The following is a 23,540-nucleotide window of genomic DNA, read 5'->3' on the forward strand; positions in this document are numbered from 1 at the left end:
TATTGAATACTGTCACACAGTACGCCAGGCCCATTGAAGGCACTATACCGAATCAGCCGGTCACCAAGCATTCACCACCATATGGCAAGGCGTAGGCTAGAAAAATCTGTCACACAGTTAACAAATATCTTACTTTCAACTGAGATCGTAGGATTTTTGGTTTCGAGTACCTTGACTTGAAATCATGGCACGCCAGGCCTATATAATTGAGGCGTTTTACCGAATCAGCTGGTCACAAAGCATTCACGTTGTAGCAAGGCGCAGGCGGTAGGATTTGAACACACGATTTTGATTTCAGAAACTACGGATTTTTAATTCCCTTTCAAAACGGCATGCTATGGTTATTACCTGTCAGCTGGAGAGGATCGGCGAAAAGAACGCATTATAGAAAAAAACGTGTTGTGACACATATTACAGAAAATATTTACGGTTCTTCATTTACGTTGTGCATGCGTTTCGTGTGTCTTTTCCGTAAACGCTTTTTATGTATTTTTTGCAATCCAAACCATTATTTCTTGTGTGTTGCATGTTTGTGCAATGTGTGCTAGGTGCTGTTCCTTGACATGTTGTATGATTTGCGTTTCCATCGAATATTCCATGTGTTCGCTCCATGTGCAGGTGTTTCCATGTGTATCCGTGTGAGTGTGTGTGAGTTCCTGTGAGTGATATCCTTGTGACGTTTGTCGAGGCCATTCATTCATTCCTGGAAGACGAGTTCCTTTGTTGTGACCTCCTGTTGCTGCCAGAGTCCATTTCGTTTCCATACGAAGTGGGTTGGGTTTTCCTTGGAGATTCCGTGTTGGCCGGGGTTCGAACTGTGTCCGGAGGATCGGGAAGCTGGAGACTTACCTCTACACTGCGACTGCTGACAATGATTGAATGTTTAAATGGTGTTTATTAGTTTTGACTTGCGTACCGACCTTGTGAGTTAAAATTAAATATTGAAGAGCATTGTAGGTTAGAACGCTTTCTTTACCGGGGTTCGAACAGCATCCAGAGGATGGGGAAGCTGGAGACTTACCTCTAGACTGCGACTGCTGACTATCAACTGCGGTTTAAATGGTGTTTATTAGTTTTGACTTGCGTACCAACCTTATGAATTAAAAGGAAGTATTGAAAAGCATTGTAGGTTAGAGGTGAGAACGCTTCCTTACCTGGGGTTCGAACAGCATCCAGAGGATCGGGAAGCAGGAGACTTACCTCTACACTGCGACTGGTGACAATGATTGAATGTTTAAATGGTGTTTATTAGTTTTGACTTGCGTACCAACCTTGTGAATTAAAAGGAAGTATTGTAGGTTAGAACGCTTTCTTACCGGGGTTCGAACAGCATCCAGAGGAAGGGGAAGCAGGAGACTTACCTCTACACTGCGACTGGTGACAATGATTGAATGTTTAAATGGTGTTTATTAGTTTTGACTTACGTACCGACCTTGTGAGTTAAAATTAAATATTGAAGAGCATTGTAGGTTAGAACGCTTTCTTTACCGGGGTTCGAACAGCATCCAGAGGATCGGGAAGCAGGAGACTTACCTCTACACTGCGACTGGTGACAATGATTGAATGTTTAAATGGTGTTTATTAGTTTTGACTTGCGTACCAACCTTGTGAATTAAAAGGAAGTATTGTAGGTTAGAACGCTTTCTTACCGGGGTTCGAACAGCATCCAGAGGAACGGGAAGCAGGAGACTTACCTCTACACTGCGACTGGTGACAATGATTGAATGTTTAAATGGTGTTTATTAGTTTTGACTTGCGTACCAACCTTGTGAATTAAAAGGAAGTATTGTAGGTTAGAACGCTTTCTTACCGGGGTTCGAACAGCATCCAGAGGAACGGGAAGCAGGAGACTTACCTCTACACTGCGACTGCTGACAATGATTGAATGTTTAAATGGTGTTTATTAGTTTTGACTTACGTACCGACCTTGTGAGTTAAAATTAAATATTGAAGAGCATTGCAGGTTAGAACGCTTTCTTTACCGGGGTTCGAACAGCATCCAGAGGATGGGGAAGCTGGAGACTCACCTCTAGACTGCGACTGCTGACTATCAACTGCGGTTTAAATGGTGTTTATTAGTTTTGACTTGCGTACCAACCTTGTGAATTAAAAGGAAGTATTGAAGAGCATTGTAGGTTAGAGGTGAGAACGCTTCCTTACCTGGGGTTCGAACAGCATCCAGAGGATCGGGAAGCAGGAGACTTACCTCTACACTGCGACTGGTGACAATGATTGAATGTTTAAATGGTGTTTATTAGTTTTGACTTGCGTACCAACCTTGTGAATTAAAAGGAAGTATTGTAGGTTAGAACGCTTTCTTACCGGGGTTCGAACAGCATCCAGAGGAACGGGAAGCAGGAGACTTACCTCTACACTGCGACTGGTGACAATGATTGAATGTTTAAATGGTGTTTATTAGTTTTGACTTGCGTACCAACCTTGTGAATTAAAAGGAAGTATTGTAGGTTAGAACGCTTTCTTACCGGGGTTCGAACAGCATCCAGAGGAACGGGAAGCAGGAGATTTACCTCTACACTGCGACTGCTGACAATGATTGAATGTTTAAATGGTGTTTATTAGTTTTGACTTGCGTACCGACCTTGTGAGTTAAAAGTAGGTATTGAAGAGCATTGTAGGTTAGAGGTGAGAACGCTTCTTTTAGCGGGGTTCGAACAGCATCCAGAGGATCGGGAAGCATGAGACTTACCTCTACACTGCGACTGGTGACAATGATTGGATGTTTAAATGTCGTTTATTAGTTTTTGCTTGTACACAGACTTATGCAAAAAAAGGACTTTTAATTTGGTGCACGATGGGATTCGAACGCAGGGCGATGGGTTGTGGGACAGCACCTTTACCCCTACACTACACCACGTAACCAACAGTGAACAATAAAGTGACCTAGACAAGTTTTTAGGTGTTTAAACTTAAAACACAAAAGTTTGGATGCTTAGAGCGGGTGTTGAACCACCAACCAGTGGATTTGTAATCCAAGCTCATCACCACTTGACCACAGGCGGCAGACTGTGAAGATTTGATTTACTTGGTTAAGTTATTTATAGATTCATACACATATTTGAAAAATAAATAGGAAGTTAAAATAATAATGATCACAATGATACTGTATATTTTTAACTGCAGGGAGTAATAATATATTTTTCATTCATTCTTATTTTTAACGCCAAATACATATGTTGTAATGTTGTTGCCAGTAACATACAATTAGATGTAACACAATGGTTTAACAACGCAAGGTTCAACAAGTGGATTTGAATTTAAAAACAAAATAAAAAAAACATATGCACCATCAATATCCTAACACATTAGATGTTCAAATTTACAAACATGTACACGAAAACTACACATAACGACGGAACAAACGCATATGATATGAAGATGAACATGTATGTGCGCCTATCTCCATCTTCATGTTGCAAAAGCGATAAAAACAAAAATACAAAACAAAAAACAACGAAAATCAAACAAAAAATATCCGCTGGTTTAGAAACTTTTGAGCGGACGTCGAAGCGTCGTCAGAAGTTTGGATTCATTTGGTTTGGGAGCACCTGCAACAAAACTAACAACTGCATTCGAATGTACGTAAAGCCTTATAAAATATTGAAATTAGATATATTTTTGTGTAGGTTGGTTGCATTGTTGACGCCCAGTTACTGGTCTATTGTTAACTTTTGAAGCTAATGATGCGAAATCATTTCGTTGATATACTTTTTCCAATGCTGCATACATAAAGGTGTTGACATGCAAAATACAAAGTGCAACATGCTACAAGCACCAACAAAATTTTAGCTCTTCCGGCAGTTTTTTATTCTATTTTAATATGCCAACGTTTCGATGTCCCATACGAAACACCTTCATCAGGGTAATGACATACATTGCAAACACAAGTTGTTGATACGTTATGCCTGGCAGCAACAGTGTATTCATGCTACAAGCACCATTTGGAAAAATTGTTTACATTATACAACTAAGTTACTGGCCAGGAATTTGTAATAAATAACGTACTGCAAGTTCCCAACTTATCCAGCAAAACAAACATACCGGTAATATTTATTTGCTTTTAGCATTTGGTTTTAGTGTAAACTAGGAGCGCTATTTTACTTACATGTACTTTTCGTAAACACTTGCATGGTGGATACGTTAACTTTAAATATCGACTGTCCGCTGGAGGTTGCCTGTCAGATGAAAGCCTGTAACAAAACAACACTATTTGGAGTCGCAACAATAGGTAGATAACTGGGCTGATACTTCTAGAAAATATATGTAAGTTTATTTGCACATAATCACAAATTTTAATTACTATATTTAAAGCTTCTAACTAACGCTAAGCTATACGTGACGTTCCTGATGCAACAGACAAGCTTTGATGGCGAAATAGTTTTTGTTTAGCAATTAGGGCCTAACAATAGATGCTGAAACGTACATTGCATTCTTTAATTGGTACGTATTGTATGTCGAAATAACAACGAAAAAGAATTTACTTGAAATCTATACAGATCCACATTTCCCCTCTTGGTCTGCAAGAAAGAAAACACGCCATTTCACTTTGCTCTGTAGTCCGTTCTGCAAAGAAAATTAAATAGTTAGCAGTATATAACGTATTTATTGTGACACCTAGCTACTGGTAGGAAAAAGGCCAAGTAAACTTTTAATGTCATAGTCCAAAACTGTGGAGTTTATTAACGTACAATCTTAAAAATATTTGGATAGATGTCAAAATGTACTTGCCTGTTAAATAAATTTCCAAGGTAGAAGTAAATTTCATCGAAACCCTTTCAATTTTCTGTCTGTTTCGGCTCAAGGTTTGTTTATCGTTCAACAAAGAGCATCTAGAAAAACATTTTAACAGCAGTATTGTGTGTGTGTTGAAAATTACGGTATCGGTGCAAGTAGTCTACTTACACTTTAAAGCGCTTCAGACTACCAGTATTTGGATAGTGCAGTCATGGTTCCAACTGTTGGCGCCACATTTTTCTAGAACACATTTTTATTCGTGAGATAAATGCTTTCAAGAGGATTTAAAACACTACTTAGTAGGTAATAACATTTCTGACTTCCGGCACATTAACCAACTAATTTTTTTTTGTCCGAAGGGGGTATGTAACCTAGCTTACTTTATTTAACAATTAAAACTACCTGCATTTGGATTGTAAAATCTTGGCTCCAACTCAGGGGACGCGACGTTTTTTCTAGAAAAGAACTCAGTCAACAACCTAATTGTCAAAACTTTTCAAACGAATTAAAAATAAACAAACTAAAAGTTATAAGTTCGACACACCTGGTAGGTTCAAGAAAAAAATATTCTGTTGCATGGCAGTTTCTTGGTACGCAAATAGTTAATAACTTCATTTTAATATTTTTTTATAAGGCACATGGGGATTTTACAATTACCACATTGCAGGTTTACTTTACAGCATGCGTTAAGTTTATTAGCATTTCAATGCTATAATAATTTGTTTTAATATTGCATAAAGCACTTTACAGTATGTGTAAACTTACTTTGATCTCGGTAGAGAGTTTCGGTCCAACCTTAAACTTGTCCGTGCTTTGGCGTCTTGATCTACTACGTCGAAAACCTGCAACAACAAAACTAGAAGGCAGATACTTGCAACATACTTCGCAGTCAAGCATTAACTTCAAACTCAATTATAAACTTAATTGTACTGGGTATTTGCGCAAAAGGAAAGTGAGGTGCACCCTCAATTTACCTCTCCGTTTATATCACAATACAACAAATAATGATACAAAATTACCAATTATATCATGAACAACAAATATAACCTTAAGCTTTCAGTGGTGTCATTCCAATGTCAAAACGCACGGACAAAAAAAACGTCCTCTCTCCACAGCAACTAGTGACAAATGGAACACAACACAAGTCACTGCAACTCTTGTTCCCTTTTTTCTTTTTTCATTCGACCAACCAGAAATTCGGTTTTGCAACGTCATTGGCCCTTAAAAATCAACCAATCGTAAGGTTGATTGCATAATTTACCAAATCTTTGCCTGGAATGTGCCCCAAACTATACATAGTTTTTAATAAACTCGTAATGATTTGCACATGGTTGCGATAAATGTTATCCACCTGACAGAAAAAATTTTCTCATAACATTTGCGTTAATTTCGACATAGATAAGATTTTTTTGGCTGTTAAAACTAAGTAAACAGTTTGATGTTTTGTAAAGCTAACGATGTGTCTTTTTAAAGCCTTTGAGATTTAACAAGAGCTATTGCTGTATTATTGAAAATGTTTCTTAAAATGTGATTTAATTGCACGAATATATAATTGTGACAAAAACATATCTAAAAAATTGTGCTGTGATCATGGAGTATCCTGTTTTTTAAACTGAAACATGACTTATGGCTACGTAACACGCAGTTAATGACTAAAACTTATTACTCAACAATTGTTTTACACCCAAAAATCATATTTTAAAAACGCCCTTTAAGTCTGGTTAAAATATTGCGTTCTTGCCTCCGATTAAAACCAAGAACGATTAGTAGGTAAAGGTTTTCTAAAACTTAAAACCACTTTAATTATGTAAAACCTTAATAGAACTTCAACAAAACCACGCTTGGACAAAGGTCTCATGATTAATCATGCATTGCTGCAAAACTGCACAACCAATATCAACAAACATTTTATTCTGAGTACAGTGAAATGTGACATGAAATTCCACACAGAAAGGTGAACAAACTGTGAGTAACAAATTGCAAGTCAGTACCTTTATTGTTTTATCGGATTAGTTTCCGTACATCTTAACTGTACCACAAACTGTGATGATTAAAACATCTTTTGTCTTTGCAATCATCTTATCTGTTAATTTATAAAAACACATGTATTAATTAAGGGCCGTAAGTGTCATTTAACAACCACCAAAACACCCAAAACATTCATATATATTCAAAACTGGGTATACATCCTATATACAGTTTACACACTTAAGCAATGTGTGCTCTTTCCATAGTAAAAAGCCTATGCTTTCGCTCCTGGCCTCTCTTCTGAAACATGTTCTCTCGACTCCTCCACCACTCCTTGCTCACTTTCCTCCTCTTTCTCTTTTCCTTTCTTCATTTCATCTTTTTTCTTGCAGCAAACAAAGGCGATCAGCATGGCTCGAATCACGGCTGGGAAGAAGCAGTACACCAGAAACATGACGACACCCTGAAACGAGAAAAACATTTTGCTGTTTCGTCAGTGGCACTGCCAAGACTTTTGGTTAGTTTTAGAGTTTTAATGTGGTCTGCACAATTTCATTTCAAAGCATAACTTTTTTCCAGCGGGCATGGGCACACTACGTACAATATATATATATTTATTTATATTACTTGACGTTTATGTGATCCCTATTCCTGCAACGTTTATTGTCTTTGTGCCGTACTTTTTGATTAAGCCCCATACACTTTAGGCTTAGGGGTAGTTTTGTCAAGAAAAAATACCCGCAACAGTTGCTTTCTAAATTTTGTAAGTGCTTGTGCAACCGCTCCAAACGCATTAATTTTACAGTTATAGTCACACAGAGTTTTAAACGGGACACAGATGTATGCGAGTGTTAAGTCAGTCCTGAATTAAACACGCTTTATTCAAACTACAGCTCCGTCTCGTCTTACAACTCTATGCAACTCTAACCAATCTTACCATGATGCCGTTCAGCAGGCCAAACATCCACGCACAACCGTCTAATTGTGATTGATTGGTTGCGTGCAACATCACAAATCCAAAGACCCATGCTATCGCGAAGCCGAAAAGCAAGAGAACAGAGAAAACAAAATCCAGCTTTGCATGTCCGTGCGGGTGTTTTTGAGGTTGCTCCGGTTTCTAGGTGGAAAATAAATCAGTTCTGTTAGTTTGCTATTTGGTTCTTACAGCAGATTGTAGATATGCCTGTTATGGTTACGACTGCCTTTATGCATGACATTACTTAAACAAAGAGGGAATTGAACTAAGAATTTCATGTTAATGGACGCAATACTTGCCACAAAGTGTTTTGTTGTAGCGCATAAACAATAACCTGCAATTACTCATAACGATTGCATTGCGCACCCATATAGAAAACCGGGTGATCGATACAAAATAATTTAAACCATATTGATTCTATTCAAAAGTTTACGACTTTGGCTGAATGCATCTTACAAATAGCTTTTTTCCTTACCGGTCTTTTGCAGCACAGAAGCCTGGCCAACACCAGTGCTACAAGGATAATCACCAAGACAAGCGACAACATCACCGGTAAAATGAAACCCACTGAGAATGAGGAGCCATGAATCCAGCACATGTGTCTTGCCACGTATGTTGACACAAAGAAGATATCGTCTGACAACAAAAAGTCACGAAACTTGTAAGTATCTCATTCCCCAAAACGCCATTAAATTTGGGAAAATAGTTTTAGCCAAGGGTAAAATATAGAAACGAAAGAGAAACACATTACGGAACGGGTTTCAAACAAAGTGGTTGATTATACATGCTGCAACTTATTTGGGGGTCATGTCGCTTAAAATGGCATTTTCAAAGCTTTTACTTCAGGGGTTCTTAACCAGGGGCATAAGACCTGCGACTTTGAGATGCAAGGATACCGACTTAGTGAGGTGCAGTAGTAATAATTACTTCACGGAAAAACAGTAGTTGCAAGAACTACTTGATTAATTCGAATAGGTTCCAGCAAGAAATAAATGTTAAGAACTGCTGGCATCATCGCATAGCCCGCTTTACCTGGTCTGTAAAATCCGTTGTCGAAACTAATAGCAACGAAGGCAGTGATCAGTACGATGAAGAAAGGTACTATGTAGCAAAGAGCCGCGATCAGAGCCGGTGATTTTGCACCCTCAATCTAAAAAAGATAGAGTTGTAGTGAAGGCTTAGTGATAAAAAGAGGGCAGAGAAACTGGTTGACGCTGAAAATAAATTCACTTTAGTATTTAAATTCTGATACAATTGTTATTGCTAACTCATATACAAAGTGCGAAACAGAACAAGGTCATCGTTAAGTTCTAAAACATCAAAATATTAAGAACTTCTAAAAAATCCCCTAACGGCCATAATAGAGGCGGCAACGAAGCTTGAAAGCAACCCAAACCCTAATATGTTACTATTTAACAAACTCTCAATAATGCGCTTTTTGGTAGTAAACAAAAAAAAACGATTAGCCAGTCTTTACACGGAAAGGAGAGACAAAGTTACCCAAAAAATATAAATTTTCAAGCATAAAATGACGCATAACCGGTCAAAACATTTTCGTAAGCGACTTACATTTAGCATAGCCTCGCTTGCATGGTAGATATTTGCAACAAGCCAGAACCAGGCGACCAGAAAGAAGTACTGCATGAATATACCAGAGGCATAACAGGTAGTTCGAATAAAAACCTCACTGGTTCCTGTATAGATCTCGTCGATTCCCGCAATAAAGGCCACGTTGCAGATGAACAAAATCACGCAGATGTTACAAACGTACACGGCGCTTGGGTGCTCGCGAAGTTTTCTGCAAGTAGAATGCAAGTTTGAAAAATCGTATTGCACTAACATTGTGGCTAACACAGTAAACCTCGGTTAAACCGGATTCGGTTAATCCGACAAAACTTGACGTATAAATGATTCGCAATGTGGCGAGGCTTCAACTGATCGACATCGGTTAATCCAGATCTTCACCTAATCGGGACTAATTTTTTGGTCCAAACGGGTCCTGGTTAACCGAGGTTTTTACTGTACATACGTTTTTGATCGGGCTTTTGCTAAACACACGTTAATGTAAGAAATGCGGGCAAAGGTATTCAAGTAAAGCGACAACCTTTTAATTGATTTTTAACAACATACACATTCGTAAGTCAAATCAACTCATTGGTACTGGATGGTTATGTAAGTTTTGCTGATTTCGTATTCAACTTACGTGATAAGCAAGAAACACAGGAAGGTTATCGCCAGAGCTATGATACAGATAATGAAGCCGAAGTAGGATGGACCGGTGAGAACAAAAGGGGCATCCATTATCCTGTGTTCCTGTAACAAAACACTGATTGAATTGGCAGAACCAGTGTTTTTTTAAGGTGTTTTTCAAGTTTCTCCAGCGGTTTCCCAAAATTTGGACATGGCTATTTTTGGTATTTAAATGAAACACTTGCGGTCTCTTAAAACTACTTAGCGGTCACCCAAACCAAACCTTAAAAAAACCCTGGGCAGAACTGTTGTGTTTTCGGTGGGATTTTATTTGACATATATGTCTGATTTAGTTTTAGACTACAATCCGAAATGTGCAGGCTGGCTAGTGTTGCAAACCGGCCTAAAATTGGTCTAAGCGCGGAAGTAAAAGGCAAAACGGATTGTTGTTGTTTTTTCAAAAAAACAAAAAAACAGCCCGAGTTAGGCTCGCAAGTTAGGTTACCAAACGGAAAATTAAGAGGCAAATGTGAACTAAATCAAGCCATATTCGTTTAAACCGAACGAGACACAAATAGCCCGGCTCAACTTAAAACTCTAGTGCAGGCGTGTTTCTAATGTAAAAATTTGGTACACCGTTTATCAGAATTTAATAAATTTTAACATACAGCCTTTCTGTTTTAAAATTTTACACACCGAAAGAGCACAAATCAAAATACCAAATTTTGACATTTTATTACTTACAACAACTAGTGAGTAGTCAGTGACTTGTTTGCAGATGCACATCTGTGGAAAGCTGTTGAGAACATAGGAGCAATCTTGAGCCGTCCATTGGCCCAGTGCCGTTTTATAGGACTTGCACTGAGTTCTTGTCACGTATTCCTAAACCAAGTTGGCTGTTGTCATTATATTTGATTCTCGTTCAATAAATGGCTTCACAAAGCGGTGACTTTGAAATGATAATGCTATGCGCAATTGGAGCAAATGCTCTTGTAAGTACGGTTTTACAGATAAAAAATATTTGCAGCAAAATGGTAATGCAAAATGCCGTCTGTGGACAATGTAAGCAAAACAATCAACCATAAACAAAAAATGTCATTGAGGTCTGAAATTTATGCTTTTCTAATTCTACCAGCGTTTTACAAAGGCAATTTTCTGACATTTTTACAGCCTGGTCAGACTATTTTACCTTGAGAGTTGTGTTGGGAAAAAGAACAGCAGATTGTTTCTCCCGATTTGTGAGATAAATAATGGTGACGGGAATGTTCGAAGTGGTCTTGTTTCCGGTTGTAACACTGGTCGATACAATCTGTTAAAACAAAAATTTTGGTAATTAGATATCATCGACAGGAGTTGATGTAGGAGTTTACTTTTTACGAGTTCATGGTATCCATAATAATTAAAATGTGGAAAGATGCTTTAGAACACTATATACGTTTCGGCAAATGCTTACGCCATCATCAGGGATATGAAAGATGCTTTTTGATAAACAAGACTTTAAGAAATCAAGGGCAAATCAGTAATTTGCAATGTCATATCGTTTTAAACACTACTGTCATATCGTTTTAAACACACTACAGATGTTTAATGTATTGAAAACACACTACAGATGTCAACTGTTTTGTTAAGTAAGGGCGTCAAAAGATTACTTTTCTTTGGAAACTTTTTATGCGCACTTGACTATTTTAAACGTAATGTAAAAATATTGTGTAAAAAAAAATATATACAAGCTCGACACCCTGTCCGAAGTTCAGTTTAGACACATATGTTTCCCAACAAACACCACTGTTATGCTAGGTATAGGCACAGCGCAAAGCCAAACATCATAACTTCTGAATCCTCATGTGATATGAGCAGCAGCACTTACAAACTGTGACGTGCCAGCTGGAGGAAAAAGGCCCGGGTCCAGCAAAATCCAAAAGCTCATCCGAACTGTGCCGGTTGTTGATAGAGCTCGCTTTACTCTCGCTTTTGCAGCCTGATCAATTTCCTTTCCAGCTATACGCACAATGACCACCTGTTTGGGGAAAGTATATATTATACAATTTGAAACCTTCATAAATTGAAAATCAACACCGTGTATTTGATTTGTATGATAAAATAAATTTTAAACACAAACTGTGATGTTCTTATTTTAAACAGTGTACAAATAAATATAAATGTCAACATCAGAAAGTACATCAGTACGCAGCAGATAGATAACACTGTTTTGACCTATAAGGTCTTATCTTTGCAGTGTATCTTACCATAAGTGATTGAGCGTATGCGTTAATATTCCACCTTATGGTAGTGCAGTGTATATATTCTGACATCCCTATAAATTGTGCTTAGGAATTGTTATTTGGGGATTACCTGTTGACCGGTTTGGGGGTTAACCAATGTACTGTTAACGTCTTTGTATTTGTTGTTTGCATCCAATTGTACATCGGTCACCTATAAAGTTGGTTGTCGTTAGGAGGAAAAAGTTTCAAAACAGAACTGTAATAAAGGTCTAATAGAGCGTATTTAGTATCAATCTGTCATAAAATTGATGTTTTCATTGGAAAATTATACAGTATCATTTACAGACATTGCAAAATTTAATGAAAAATGGTTAAAATTACAAAAAGCAATGGACATCAAAACAAAAATAAACGTTCACCTGCACACTCGTCTTATTGGTCTTGAGACTGATAAAGTTTTGGTTGGCTGGCATCACAACGCGATCAGTTAATTTGCGTAGACCAGTTTTCAGTTTTTGTTTGCTAGTTTTCGCGCTGGGAAAAAAACAAAATGTATTTAAACCATGGCACAACACACCAACAACAGTACTCTGAGCCAGCATCTAAAACACTCCATGGTCTGCAAACGTATTCGCATTAATACAGCAATTCAATTAACGCTATCAACTTAGTGCAACAGCAAAAATGCACTTACGTTGTTGTGTTTCCTAAAGCTGTTGATATTTTATCTGAGCTTACAATGGCATCAAAAAGAGTGGATGGTGCGATCTGTCAACAAATAAAAAAACATTAGCTAACGGAAAACCCCATTTCCAATAAGCAAAAAACGTAAAATATTTTCGAGTAACAAAATCAGTCAGTTAATATCATGGGATATACTTTTCGCCTAACTAGCATATTCAGACTAATTTCGTTACTTGAAAAATACAATCCGTTCTTGCTTACAGTGGTCGTAGATGACCATGCTGTTTGTTGGAGGGTCTGAAAAAAGTAATATAACATGACAAAACCCACCTGGACTGTCGTTGGATTCGTGTTAATAAGTGCTTCAAGATAGGCGGTAGCGTTTTCCGCCAATGTTTGGTTGACCGGTGTTGACAGCAGTAATTTAAGTTCGGCCATCTGCGCTTGAACTTCTTGTGTGGTGGCATTAGTCGCAGGTACCTGCAAATGTATTTGGCCAACAACTTAAAGAACTAAGGTTGGCAATACGAAAATATGGATTGAGCTGCAGCCATCAAGTACAGAAGTTCTCAGGAACGGTTAAATGGTATCTTGTTTGGAGTTAACATAACGCAACTAAAGGATTAGATACTTGATACGGTGCTTGTGTTAGCTATGCAGATCATAGTAAAGTAGGGTAAACAATTATAGCGTATCGCATACCTTGTTAAACAGTTGATTTAAAGAGGCATTGCAAACAACGACAGTTGTTGATTGGAATTTGGCAACACTGCTTGTTTGACGAACGCATTGACTTGTTGCTATCGGTCGACCTGGTAAACAACAAAAACGTAAGGTATTGACCAGTTTTATATTGGAATACTATTGGTAATGGTGCATTAAATATCTGTGTCGTAAAATTTACCCCAAAAGCCCAGCAGTGAACGGCAATAGACAACGAAAGACAGATTTACCATCGATGTCACACAATGGCTATTAACAACACTAAAATTTGTTTCAAAGTGACAGGAAAAAAAACGTTTAGACAAACAAGCTCCGACAAGGAATAACTGAACTAGTTTTGAATATTGAATTTGCGTATGCATAATAACTTAATAAATGTTTTTAAGCAGACTATAATACTTCCTATCAAATTACAACATTTTTTGACAATATTTCGTTTTAGCTGAAAAATGTAGACACACAAATGTTTTAAAGCAGACTATAATATTAACCATCAAATCAAAACAGTTTTTGATAATATTTCGCTTGTTTAAAAAGCTGAATATTTTAGTTCATTCACTATACAATCCCGAATGATATATTTGAGATAAAAGAAGGAAACTAACCATCTTTGCAAGTTTCAGCTGATGTGGCGGATATCCCAACTTCGGTTTGAGCAAAATTGTATGTCGTTCCACCAACCAGAATAGCGGTCTTCGGGCAGTATATGGTTTCTGTACAAAGTAAGTTCTTCATATCCTGATTGAGCATTTGTTAAACTGTTTCCAATAAACTTACTTATTACTGCAGAAGCGGTGACTGTTATGGCTGGTGTAGGTTTCAAGGAGCTTGTCGTTGCTAAACAATCACAATGGTATTTAAAAAAAACAAGAAATTTGAAATTTTGAAATATTTCGGAGCGTTATTGATTTTAAATGTTATTTTAAATGAATCAAGTAATTTAGGGAAAATTCAATTAGACATTTAGCGTAATTTGAAAGGTAACCAGGCTTTAAAAATGCAAAGCAATTTATATTGAGTCGTTATTTGACATATATTTCTAACACTAATAAAGATGCGCTGCATATATTTTTGTTTATCAGATACCACATTCAAATTCCATTCAAATTCCGTCGGATAAGTGGAATTGATAAGGAAGTACAAAATGACCTTGGAAATGTTTCTAACGTGTTAGGAATAAGGAACATGATTCCTACTATATTTATGTAAAGTAAAACTATTTTTTATTGTAAATGTCTAACTGCAAAATCGTAATGTCGAATTCCAACGTATTCGTGCAAAAGCAGGCTGAAACTAAATTTGTCGATAGACGTAGATTTTACATACCCGATGTCAACGTAACCGGGGCAACCGTCGTCACTAAGGGAGTAGTGGTCTCTGCAAGATATAAAGGTATATTTTTTTACAAAATGTACAATGAATGTCACCCACTTTAGGTACAGACAAAGTTATGCAAGAATGTGCTAAAAAACGCCTACTTTGGGCAAGTTTTTTTCCCTCTGGGAGTACAAAGAATGTCTCCAAACCGAAAGCAAGAACTTAAACTAATTATACAAAGAAGCTATAATATTTCCACAGAGCTTTTAGAACAATACAGGCAACGTCACATATACTATATATGTTATATCACGAAAGTTATATACAGTAAACCACGGTTAAAACGGATTTAGATAATGCGGATCTTCGCCTAATTCGGACAAAACTTGAGGTACACATGATTTGTAATGTGGTGAGGCCTTAACGAATCAAAATTAACCGAGGTTTACTTTTTAATCTTCGAATCTACAGACAAGATATAACATGTTCCCAAAATATGTTTACGTGAAAGATGACAGTACTTTCCATTATGATGAAAGTTGACAGCACCATACGATATATGGCGATTTTCGTATTTTCCAGCCTAGGTCGGACCCCCCTTAGTATTATAAATCTCTCAACATTTGGTTAACCGGATACAGGACCTTAATTTCTTATATTGAATAATGGCCCAAAATGGCACATTGGTCTGAAATTTGATACTTAATTACTTCCTTAATCACTCACGGTTTACTAATTTCCAATCGATAGTCAGTGTGGAATTGTGTCCTGCTTTTTTATCCGTCCTTTCGATTCTAACAGTGAAGCAACAATCCGTGATGTTTGTAACGTTAATTTTGAACGTTGCCGGTTTGCCACCACTCAAAGTCGCTGTAACGGTTTGGTTTCTGAACTTGATTGCCGTGTTGAATGGAATTGTCAAGGTTTGAACAGGAGTTGTGCTTCCAGTAACGTTTGTCAAACCCTTTTGTAGCACTAAAAAATTAATGTATGTATCAGTATGAACAGACATTGAAACACGCAAAATGCATTGATAAATACGGTAAATTTTAACTTTCAACCAAAATCTTCCAGCTGATTGCTAGGTGGATGAAGACTGCAATGAACCTTATGCTTATTGATTGATTCAAATTTATTAATTCATTAAGTCATCCATCCTTATGAATTGATATAAATATATTTCGTCTATGCGGCATCTGCAGTGTCTTATTCCACTAAAATGCATTGATAAAAGTCGAAAAATGTTTTTTTTACCAGTCGGGCTTGTTGCTGTCAGTGCCACTGGTGCAGGCTCTATAAAACATAAAAAACAAATACCTTTTATGGCCAAAACAAAACAACTTAAATTCAAAAGTAAAAAAACGCATCTGGTTTGGTAAGTGGTCGGCTAAACCAAGTATTAAATTTGCTGAACTTTTCCATCAATAAAACATACTATTTTCTTAACGCAGTGGTTCCCAACTGGGAAGGAATTCCTCTCAAGAGAGAAAAAGAAGAAGAATTTACTTTCATATGTAAATGTGGTTTGTAAATTGACACTCTAGTTTTGGAAGTAAAACCTGTAAAGTTAATAAAATACCCAATTTTAAATAAACTTTGTATGGTTAAGCATCTCCTATGTAGTCTATTGGGGAGAAATCAATAAATGTTTCGAATTGTTAAGTGAGGAATTCGTCTATCAAGGTTCGGAACCACTGTCTTAACCGTTTTGAGATGCACGATAGCCATGTTTTTAATCGCAAGTAATATGCGATTAACCGGAACAGTCCTAGCAAACTGTTTAAAGCCTCAAATCGAGTGACGGTTTGTCATACCTTGAAGTTCAAACTGGACAATAAAAGAAGCGTTCCACCCAGAAACTTTGTCAATTCTGTTAACAATGCTATCGAACGAAGTTGGTAATATTTTGTCAACATTAACTTGGAAAATGTGACCAGGCGGCTGTTTCCACGATAGTTTAACTGTTGCCTTGTTGCTGTGCGGTATGAGGGGCACTGCGACCTTTTGACTGGACTTCTTGTTGTCTTTTACCACAAACCATCCGACTTGTTTCACTGTAATACGAAGTTTTTAGTCAGCACCATGGAAATTTCGAATCAAATATCCGTCTACTGGTCTGTAGTTGCAGTCTGCAGAGTTGCAATAGTCATGATGCTTATTAAAGCGAAATGCATTTGTTTTTGTAAAACAATAAAAATACAGCGACTGATTCGGTGTTTTCATTTCAAAATTTCCGGCCTTCATGAATTAATGACCCTGAATCGTCGCAGTCCTTTGCTTTTACTTGGGAGATTTCATTAATAAGAAAAGATTTACTACAAATCAAACAGTAATTTTAAGAATATAATGGACCATATCGCAAAAACGTCATGTTTTTTAATACATGCTTCGGCACAAAATAGAACGTCTGTCATAATTTTGTTCATAAAGATAGTTTTTATTTCAGGTCAAAAGAGTTTGTTTGAACTGCATATTTTGAACTATGTCCGGTTCCAATGGAAACATCATATCCTTTGGAAATAACGCTTACCTGTCGGCCCTTGTGGTGTTGTAGGGGTGGCAGAAATGCTGTTCAACTTGGAATCTAAAGCACAAGGTACATGAGTTTCACTTAACACCATTAAGTGGTATGACAGTATTAAAGTAGCATTAAAATGGCATAACAGTAATTATTTAATAGTTTCTCTTAAACCTGTTAACTTTCGTCAAACAGATTCATGTCTGGGATCAGCTCTGTGCGTTCATGTAGACAAGCGACCAAGGCACATTTATACTAGCCCTATTTCCGTCGTTATATCTAAGCAAGTCAGCTTGCCAGGCATTTTCACACGGTAGGAAAAAAAGGTAGAAAAATCTCGGTGGGATTCGAACCCCAGATAGGAGTCTAACGCCTTAGAATCCGTGCTCTTTAACCGGGTATGCTGTATACACAAGTGTATATCGCATCAAACCTGGGATGCACGAAGGGAATGACCTGCTTGTTGTGAATATTATTGCGTCAGTAATGCGAAAGATGAAGTAATAGGCAAGCTGGAGTGTTGTACTTTGTAGCTTAGTTTACATCTCAAGTCGCCTACCGTTTATGGCACGCCATTGGAGGATTGGCGAGTCGCTCCATCCAGCAACCTGGTCCGTCCGTACCACAGTAACATTAAAGCCAGTATCGGTGATAGCAGTAATCAACATGTCAAAGGTCTTTAGTGGGGCACCAACTAACTGTAACTTGATGCTTGCACTTGAGTTAAGGCAGTGTGGAAATTTGATTGATAGTGATTTGACGTTGCTTGCGCTAGGCCCAACATTGAACAGACCTCTTTGAAGGACTGCAAACATAAAAGTTTACATTGTTTTGTAACACTTACTTTACCAGTCCATGCATTTAACAGGGCTTATATTACTATCAGTATTGTATTCCCTTGACAAATATTGTACCTATAGGTTTCAGCTTTAGACTTTGAAACGGGAATGGATTATTTTTAGAGCGTGTGATTAAAGACGATTTCTACACAAGCTCAGGCGTAACTTTAAATTTATGTTAAGCCTCGAGCTATAACTAACACATTTTCATTGACAGTAATAAAAGGTCAGTTTTGCGCAATTGTTTCAATTGGCTGCAACTAGTCCTACGTTAAATTTTATAACTAGTAAAGTAAAGACTAGTAAAGATGTTATAGAGTCCATTAAAAAAAAAAGATATCTAGTAAAGATGTTATAGAGTCAATTCTTTCTATTTATGTTAGCCATACCAAACACATTTTTATTTACCAGTAAGTGAATGCAGGGTTACAGGAAAGGTTTGTTTCCAAAATTGCTACTCACTGCTGAACTACGTTTTTAATATGGAGTTGTCCCGACAGAAATTCTAGTAAATTGGCTAGTTTTTGCAACAAAGAAACAAAGCAATAATACCCACCATCAGGGACTTTGGCCGAAGGAACAACTGTTGTGGTCTTGTTGTTTAATGCAGCAGGGCCTGCGTATGTGTTAGCGTTAGTAACAAAAGTAACAAAATTAAGCAAAAATTGCGTAGCACAGAAAGAACTGTTCAACACATAACAAAATTGTGGGTATTTTACAGATTGTAGAATTGTTTTTTAGCAATTTTACTACTCGTATATTTAGGGTTATCATCAGTCTGAAGGGATTTTGGTTTAGATTCAGAGAAAAAAACGAATACCAATTAATCACCATGATAAGCTGTTCAGGCATTGTAAAAAGAAGACTGACTTAGCAACAAAACGTACCAGGAAAGACTTCTACATGTAACGGGAAGGATTTCTTCCAGCCGGAGTTGGAGTCGGTTCTTGTAACCCTCACCGAGAGTGACGAATCACAGATTTTGGTTACTTCAGGAACAAAGGTATGATATGGAAGACAGGCTACAGAAATTCTTATTTCCACATTCTTGTTAAATGTTTTGCTTAACGGCAAATTCATTGTCAAAGACGGGTTTGGACTACTTGGGACTTCCATCCATTCCTGTTGCAAAACTGTAAAGCGAAATGTTTAAAGTAAATATTTGGTTTGCTGTTAGTTTAAAACGTCCTTTTACCAATTCTTCCACTGGTAGCATTTATTGGCGTCTCAACTCTTTTGGTTTCTGAAAAAAAAATCAGCCATAATAAGCAGTGATTGTTGTGTTAAACCAGTGGTTCCCAACCTGTGGTACGCGAAGGTTTTTCAGGTGGTACGCGAGTAGTTTCCGTTTTTTTTTTCACAAAAAGTAGATGCGGCCGGAAATGACTTTCGACGCGCTGTTAGCAAATTTACACCGCGCATCGACCAATTGGTGGACGGTAAACAAAAACAAAAATCTCAGTAAATTTAGTTACGGTGCTTTAGTGTTATTTTAGTAGGCCAATATTATTCTTCTGAATAAAACGTGATGCGACCAAATTAGTTGTTCTGCAAGAAGTGGTACGTGTGGCAGTACAAAACATCTAAATGGTACGAGATCGTAAAAAGGTTGGGAACCCCTGTGTTAAACGAACTAGCCAATGACGCCATTTAGAAAGGGGGAATAGTTTAGACTGAATTTCCACTACCAAAAAAATAGACATATATAAATATCACAGACATTAAATGGGGCTTATATTAGTATACTGTAATATTTCGAAACAGCTGTTTATGCAAACGCACATTGATTCCCATAGACAAGAATTCCATAGACAAAAACGGTTGAATTTTCCTATCACTCAGTTGTAAAGTGCCTTTACAAAGCCGTGTTACAGCAGAGGTCAAATAATATGTCAATACTGCGCTCTCCAGCCAACTTTGGACCAAACTGTAGCCAAGATTTTTCAAACAGGGCATTTTTAAACGAGTTGGTAACGCCTACAACAATTAGCATTGCCAAAATGTTTTGTCAATCAATTAGGTAATGGCTTATTCATTGACAAAACCTGCAATTAAAAGACAAATGCCATTGTTACTATAATTACCAGGCAAGACTTTGAATTGCAATGGGAATGATTGGTTCCATCCTGATGGCAAATCAGTTCGTTTCACTTCCACAGTGAAATTGGAGTCACAAATTTGGGTGACTTTCAAAGTAAAGGTATGTTTGGGTAAACCAGGTGCAGTCACCATCACTTCAACACTCTTGTTCAAAGTTTTCTTGAGAGGAAAGGTAAATGATGCAGTTGGAGTAGAACTGCTCGGAATGGTCATTGAACCAGTCTGCAAAGCTGAAAAACAACAGAGAAGTAAAGAGTCGATCATATTTTTCACACAAATCTAGTGGCAAAGGGACTTACTTTGGGGCACACTTGGTGTAGTGGTAGTGATATTTTTGTTGGCAAGAGATTTGGGTTCTGAAACAAAACACAAATTTGAAATTTGATTTTTAATGTTTCCAATATTAACTGTGCATGAGAGCGGTACTCTATCTGGGAACACGACACACAGCAAAATATTTCAATTTTAAGAACTCAATCTCATTACCTGGATGGATTTCATAGTGCAATGGAAATGAATTGTTCCACCCTGATGGCAAATCAGTTCGTTTCACTTCCACAGTGAAATTGGAGTCACAAATTTTAGTGACTTTCAAAGTAAAGGTATGCTTGGGTAGACCAGGCGCAGTAACCATCACTTCAACACTCTTGTTCAAAGTTTTATTGAAAGGAAAGGTAAATGAGGCAGTTGGAGTAGAACTGCTCGGAATGGCCATTGAACCAGTCTGCAGAGCTGAAAAACAATAAAAAAATAAAGAGTCAGTCAGATTTTTCACACAAATGTAATGGATTAAAGGCCTTACTTTGGGGCACACTTGGTGTGGTGGTGGTGATATTTTTGTTGGCAAGCGCTTTGGGTTCTGAAACAAAACACAAACTTGAAATCTAATTTCCAATGTTTGCAATATTAATCATAATCAAAAGCATTACACTATTTGCCATGCAATGCAAACAACAATCTTCGAAATTTAACATCACAAACTCATTACCTGGAAAAACTTCATAGTGCAATGGAAATGATTGGTTCCACCCTGATGGCAAATCAGTCCGTTTCACTTGTACAGTAAAATTGGAGTCACAAATTTTGGTGACTTTCAAAGTAAAGGTATGCTTGGGTAATCCAGGTGCAGTCACCATCACTTCAACACTCTTGTTCAAAATTGTCTTGAGCGGAAAGGTAAATGATGCAGTTGGAGCAGAACTGCTCGGAATGGTCATTGAACCACTCTGCAAAGCTGAAAAACAACAAAGAAATGAAGAGTCAGCTATTTTTTGCACCAATCTACTGGATAAAGGCCTTACTTTGGGATACACTTGGTGTAGTGGTAGCAACATTTTTGTTGGCAAGGGCTTTGGGTTCTGAAACAAAACACAAACTTGATAATTGATTTTGAATGTTTACAATATAAATTGTGCATAAACAACGTAACACTATTTGGCAAGCAACACAAGAAACAATCATCGAATTTCAACATCACAAACTCATTACCTGGAAAAACTTCATAGTGCAATGGAAATGATTGGTTCCACCCTGATGGCAAATCAGTTCGTATCACTTGCACAGTGAAATTGGAGTCACAAACTTTTATGACTTTCAAATTAAAGGTATGCTTGGGTAGACCAGGTGCTGTCACCATCACTTTAACGCTCTTGTCCAAAGTTGTATTGAAAGGAAAGGTAAATGAGGCAGTTGGAGTAGAACTGCTTGGAATGGTCATTGAACCAGTCTGCAAAGCTGAAAAACAAAAAATAAATAAAGAGTCAGTCAGATTTTTCGCACCAATCTACTGGACAAAGGGTCTTACTTTGGGGCACACTTGGTGTGGTGGTGGTAGTGATATTTTTGTTGACAAGCGCTTTGGGTTCTGAAACAAAACATAAACTTGAAATGTAATTTCCATTGTTCGCAATATTAATCATAATCAAAAGCATTACACTATTTGGCATGCAATGCAAACAACAATCTTCGAAATTCAACATCACAAACTCATTACCTGGAAAAACTTCATAGTGCAATGGAAATGATTGGTTCCACCCTGATGGCAAATCAGTTCGTTTCACTTGCACAGTGAAATTGGAGTCACAAACTTCTATGACTTTCAAATTAAAGGTATGCTTTGGTAGACCAGGTGCAGTCACCATCACTTCAACGCTCTTGTCCAAAGTTGTATTGAAAGGAAAGGTAAATGAGGCAGTTGGAGTAGAACTGCTCGGAATGGTCATTGAACCAGTCTGCAAAGCTGAAAAACACAAAGAAATGAAGAGTCAGTCAGATTTTTCGCACCAATCTACTGGACAAAGGGCCTTACTTTGGGGCACACTTGGTGTGGTGGTGGTAGTGATATTTTTGTTGACAAGGGCTTTGGGTTCTGAAACAAAAGACAAACTTCATGTTTGATGTTTCATGTTTGCAATAATAACTGTGCATAAAGAGCGTTACTCTTTTAGGAACACAACACAAGGAAAAATATTTAAATTTTAAGAACACGATCTCATTACCTGGATAGATTTCATAGTGCAATGGAAATGATTGGTTCCACCCTGATGGCAAATCAGTTCGTTTCACTTGCACAGTGAAATTGGAGTCACAAACTTCTATGACTTTCAAATTAAAGGTATGCTTTGGTAGACCAGGTGCAGTCACCATCACTTCAACGCTCTTGTCCAAAGTTGTATTGAAAGGAAAGGTAAATGAGGCAGTTGGAGTAGAACTGCTCGGAATGGTCATTGAACCAGTCTGCAAAGCTGAAAAACACAAAGAAATGAAGAGTCAGTCAGATTTTTCGCACCAATCTACTGGACAAAGGGCCTTACTTTGGGGCACACTTGGTGTGGTGGTGGTAGTGATATTTTTGTTGACAAGGGCTTTGGGTTCTGAAACAAAAGACAAACTTCATGTTTGATGTTTCATGTTTGCAATAATAACTGTGCATAAAGAGCGTTACTCTTTTAGGAACACAACACAAGGAAAAATATTTAAATTTTAAGAACACGATCTCATTACCTGGATAGATTTCATAGTGCAATGGAAATGATTGGTTCCACCCTGATGGCGAATCAGTTCGTTTCACTTGCACAGTGAAATTGGAGTCACAAACTTTTATGACTTTCAAATTAAAGGTATGCTTTGGTAGACCAGGTGCTGTCACCATCACTTTAACGCTCTTGTCCAAAGTTGTATTGAAAGGAAAGGTAAATGAGGCAGTTGGAGTAGAACTGCTTGGAATGGTCATTGAACCAGTCTGCAAAGCT

General features: G+C 37.4%; 2 protein-coding genes and 1 long non-coding RNA gene across 4 annotated transcripts; all 3 read right to left on the minus strand.

The window, feature by feature from the left end:
* Positions 1-388: 388 nt before the first annotated feature.
* Positions 389-6,809, minus strand: LOC145219249 (uncharacterized). The gene is made up of 9 exons (XR_013857904.1): positions 6,744-6,809; positions 5,800-5,972; positions 5,518-5,594; positions 5,155-5,207; positions 4,921-4,992; positions 4,747-4,847; positions 4,500-4,581; positions 4,124-4,208; positions 389-3,566 (listed from the first exon to the last, which is right to left on the minus strand). It is a non-coding gene; the product is annotated as an uncharacterized LOC145219249 (long non-coding RNA).
* Positions 6,644-22,028, minus strand: LOC145219245 (uncharacterized). Its single transcript, XM_080086630.1, has 32 exons — positions 21,778-22,028; positions 21,591-21,647; positions 21,278-21,523; positions 21,092-21,148; positions 20,776-21,021; positions 20,589-20,645; positions 20,274-20,519; positions 19,385-19,432; positions 19,077-19,322; positions 18,746-18,805; positions 17,910-18,155; positions 17,363-17,416; positions 16,647-16,886; positions 16,087-16,125; positions 15,559-15,807; positions 14,842-14,892; positions 14,293-14,352; positions 14,121-14,228; positions 13,495-13,604; positions 13,123-13,272; positions 12,803-12,876; positions 12,528-12,642; positions 12,239-12,319; positions 11,754-11,903; positions 11,076-11,195; positions 10,631-10,768; positions 9,900-10,009; positions 9,266-9,494; positions 8,729-8,846; positions 8,172-8,332; positions 7,658-7,837; positions 6,644-7,183 (listed from the first exon to the last, which is right to left on the minus strand). The coding sequence occupies exons 1-32, from the start codon at positions 22,004-22,006 to the stop codon at positions 6,995-6,997; spliced, it is 4,464 nt and encodes a 1,487-aa protein (XP_079942756.1). The 5' UTR covers positions 22,007-22,028; the 3' UTR covers positions 6,644-6,994.
* A 21-nt stretch (positions 22,029-22,049) lies between these two features.
* LOC145219248 (uncharacterized) lies at positions 22,050-23,532 on the minus strand. Of its 2 annotated transcripts, XM_080086635.1 has the most exons (6): positions 23,293-23,532; positions 23,103-23,162; positions 22,788-23,033; positions 22,598-22,657; positions 22,283-22,528; positions 22,050-22,153 (listed from the first exon to the last, which is right to left on the minus strand). In XM_080086635.1, exons 1-6 carry the CDS (start codon positions 23,519-23,521, stop codon positions 22,050-22,052), a joined length of 945 nt encoding a protein of 314 aa, XP_079942761.1. In that variant the 5' UTR covers positions 23,522-23,532. The 2 variants fall into 2 exon arrangements, with proteins under 2 accessions (XP_079942761.1, XP_079942760.1); XM_080086634.1 differs by having other exon boundaries at positions 22,050-22,528.
* Positions 23,533-23,540: the final 8 nt, after the last annotated feature.

Source organism: Phallusia mammillata, chromosome 3 (assembly GCF_965637545.1).
Source record: "Phallusia mammillata chromosome 3, kaPhaMamm4.hap1.1, whole genome shotgun sequence".
Classification (NCBI taxonomy): domain Eukaryota; kingdom Metazoa; phylum Chordata; class Ascidiacea; order Phlebobranchia; family Ascidiidae; genus Phallusia; species Phallusia mammillata.

Coding starts and splice junctions, on each gene's coding strand:
- LOC145219245 (XM_080086630.1), bottom strand. CDS start 22,006: ATGACCATTCCAAGCAGTTCTACTCCAACTGCCTCATTTACCTTTCCT. Junction 14,229..14,292: donor CACCGCTTCTGCAGTAATAA/GTAAGTTTATTG, acceptor TACTTTGTACAG/AAACCATATACTGCCCGAAG. Junction 11,904..12,238: donor ACCCCCAAACCGGTCAACAG/GTAATCCCCAAA, acceptor TTCCCCAAACAG/GTGGTCATTGTGCGTATAGC.
- LOC145219248 (XM_080086634.1), bottom strand. CDS start 23,521: ATGACCATTCCAAGCAGTTCTACTCCAACTGCCTCATTTACCTTTCCT. Junction 23,034..23,102: donor CACACCAAGTGTGCCCCAAA/GTAAGGCCCTTT, acceptor TGTGTTTTTCAG/CTTTGCAGACTGGTTCAATG. Junction 22,529..22,597: donor CACACCAAGTGTGCCCCAAA/GTAAGGCCCTTT, acceptor TGTGTTTTTCAG/CTTTGCAGACTGGTTCAATG.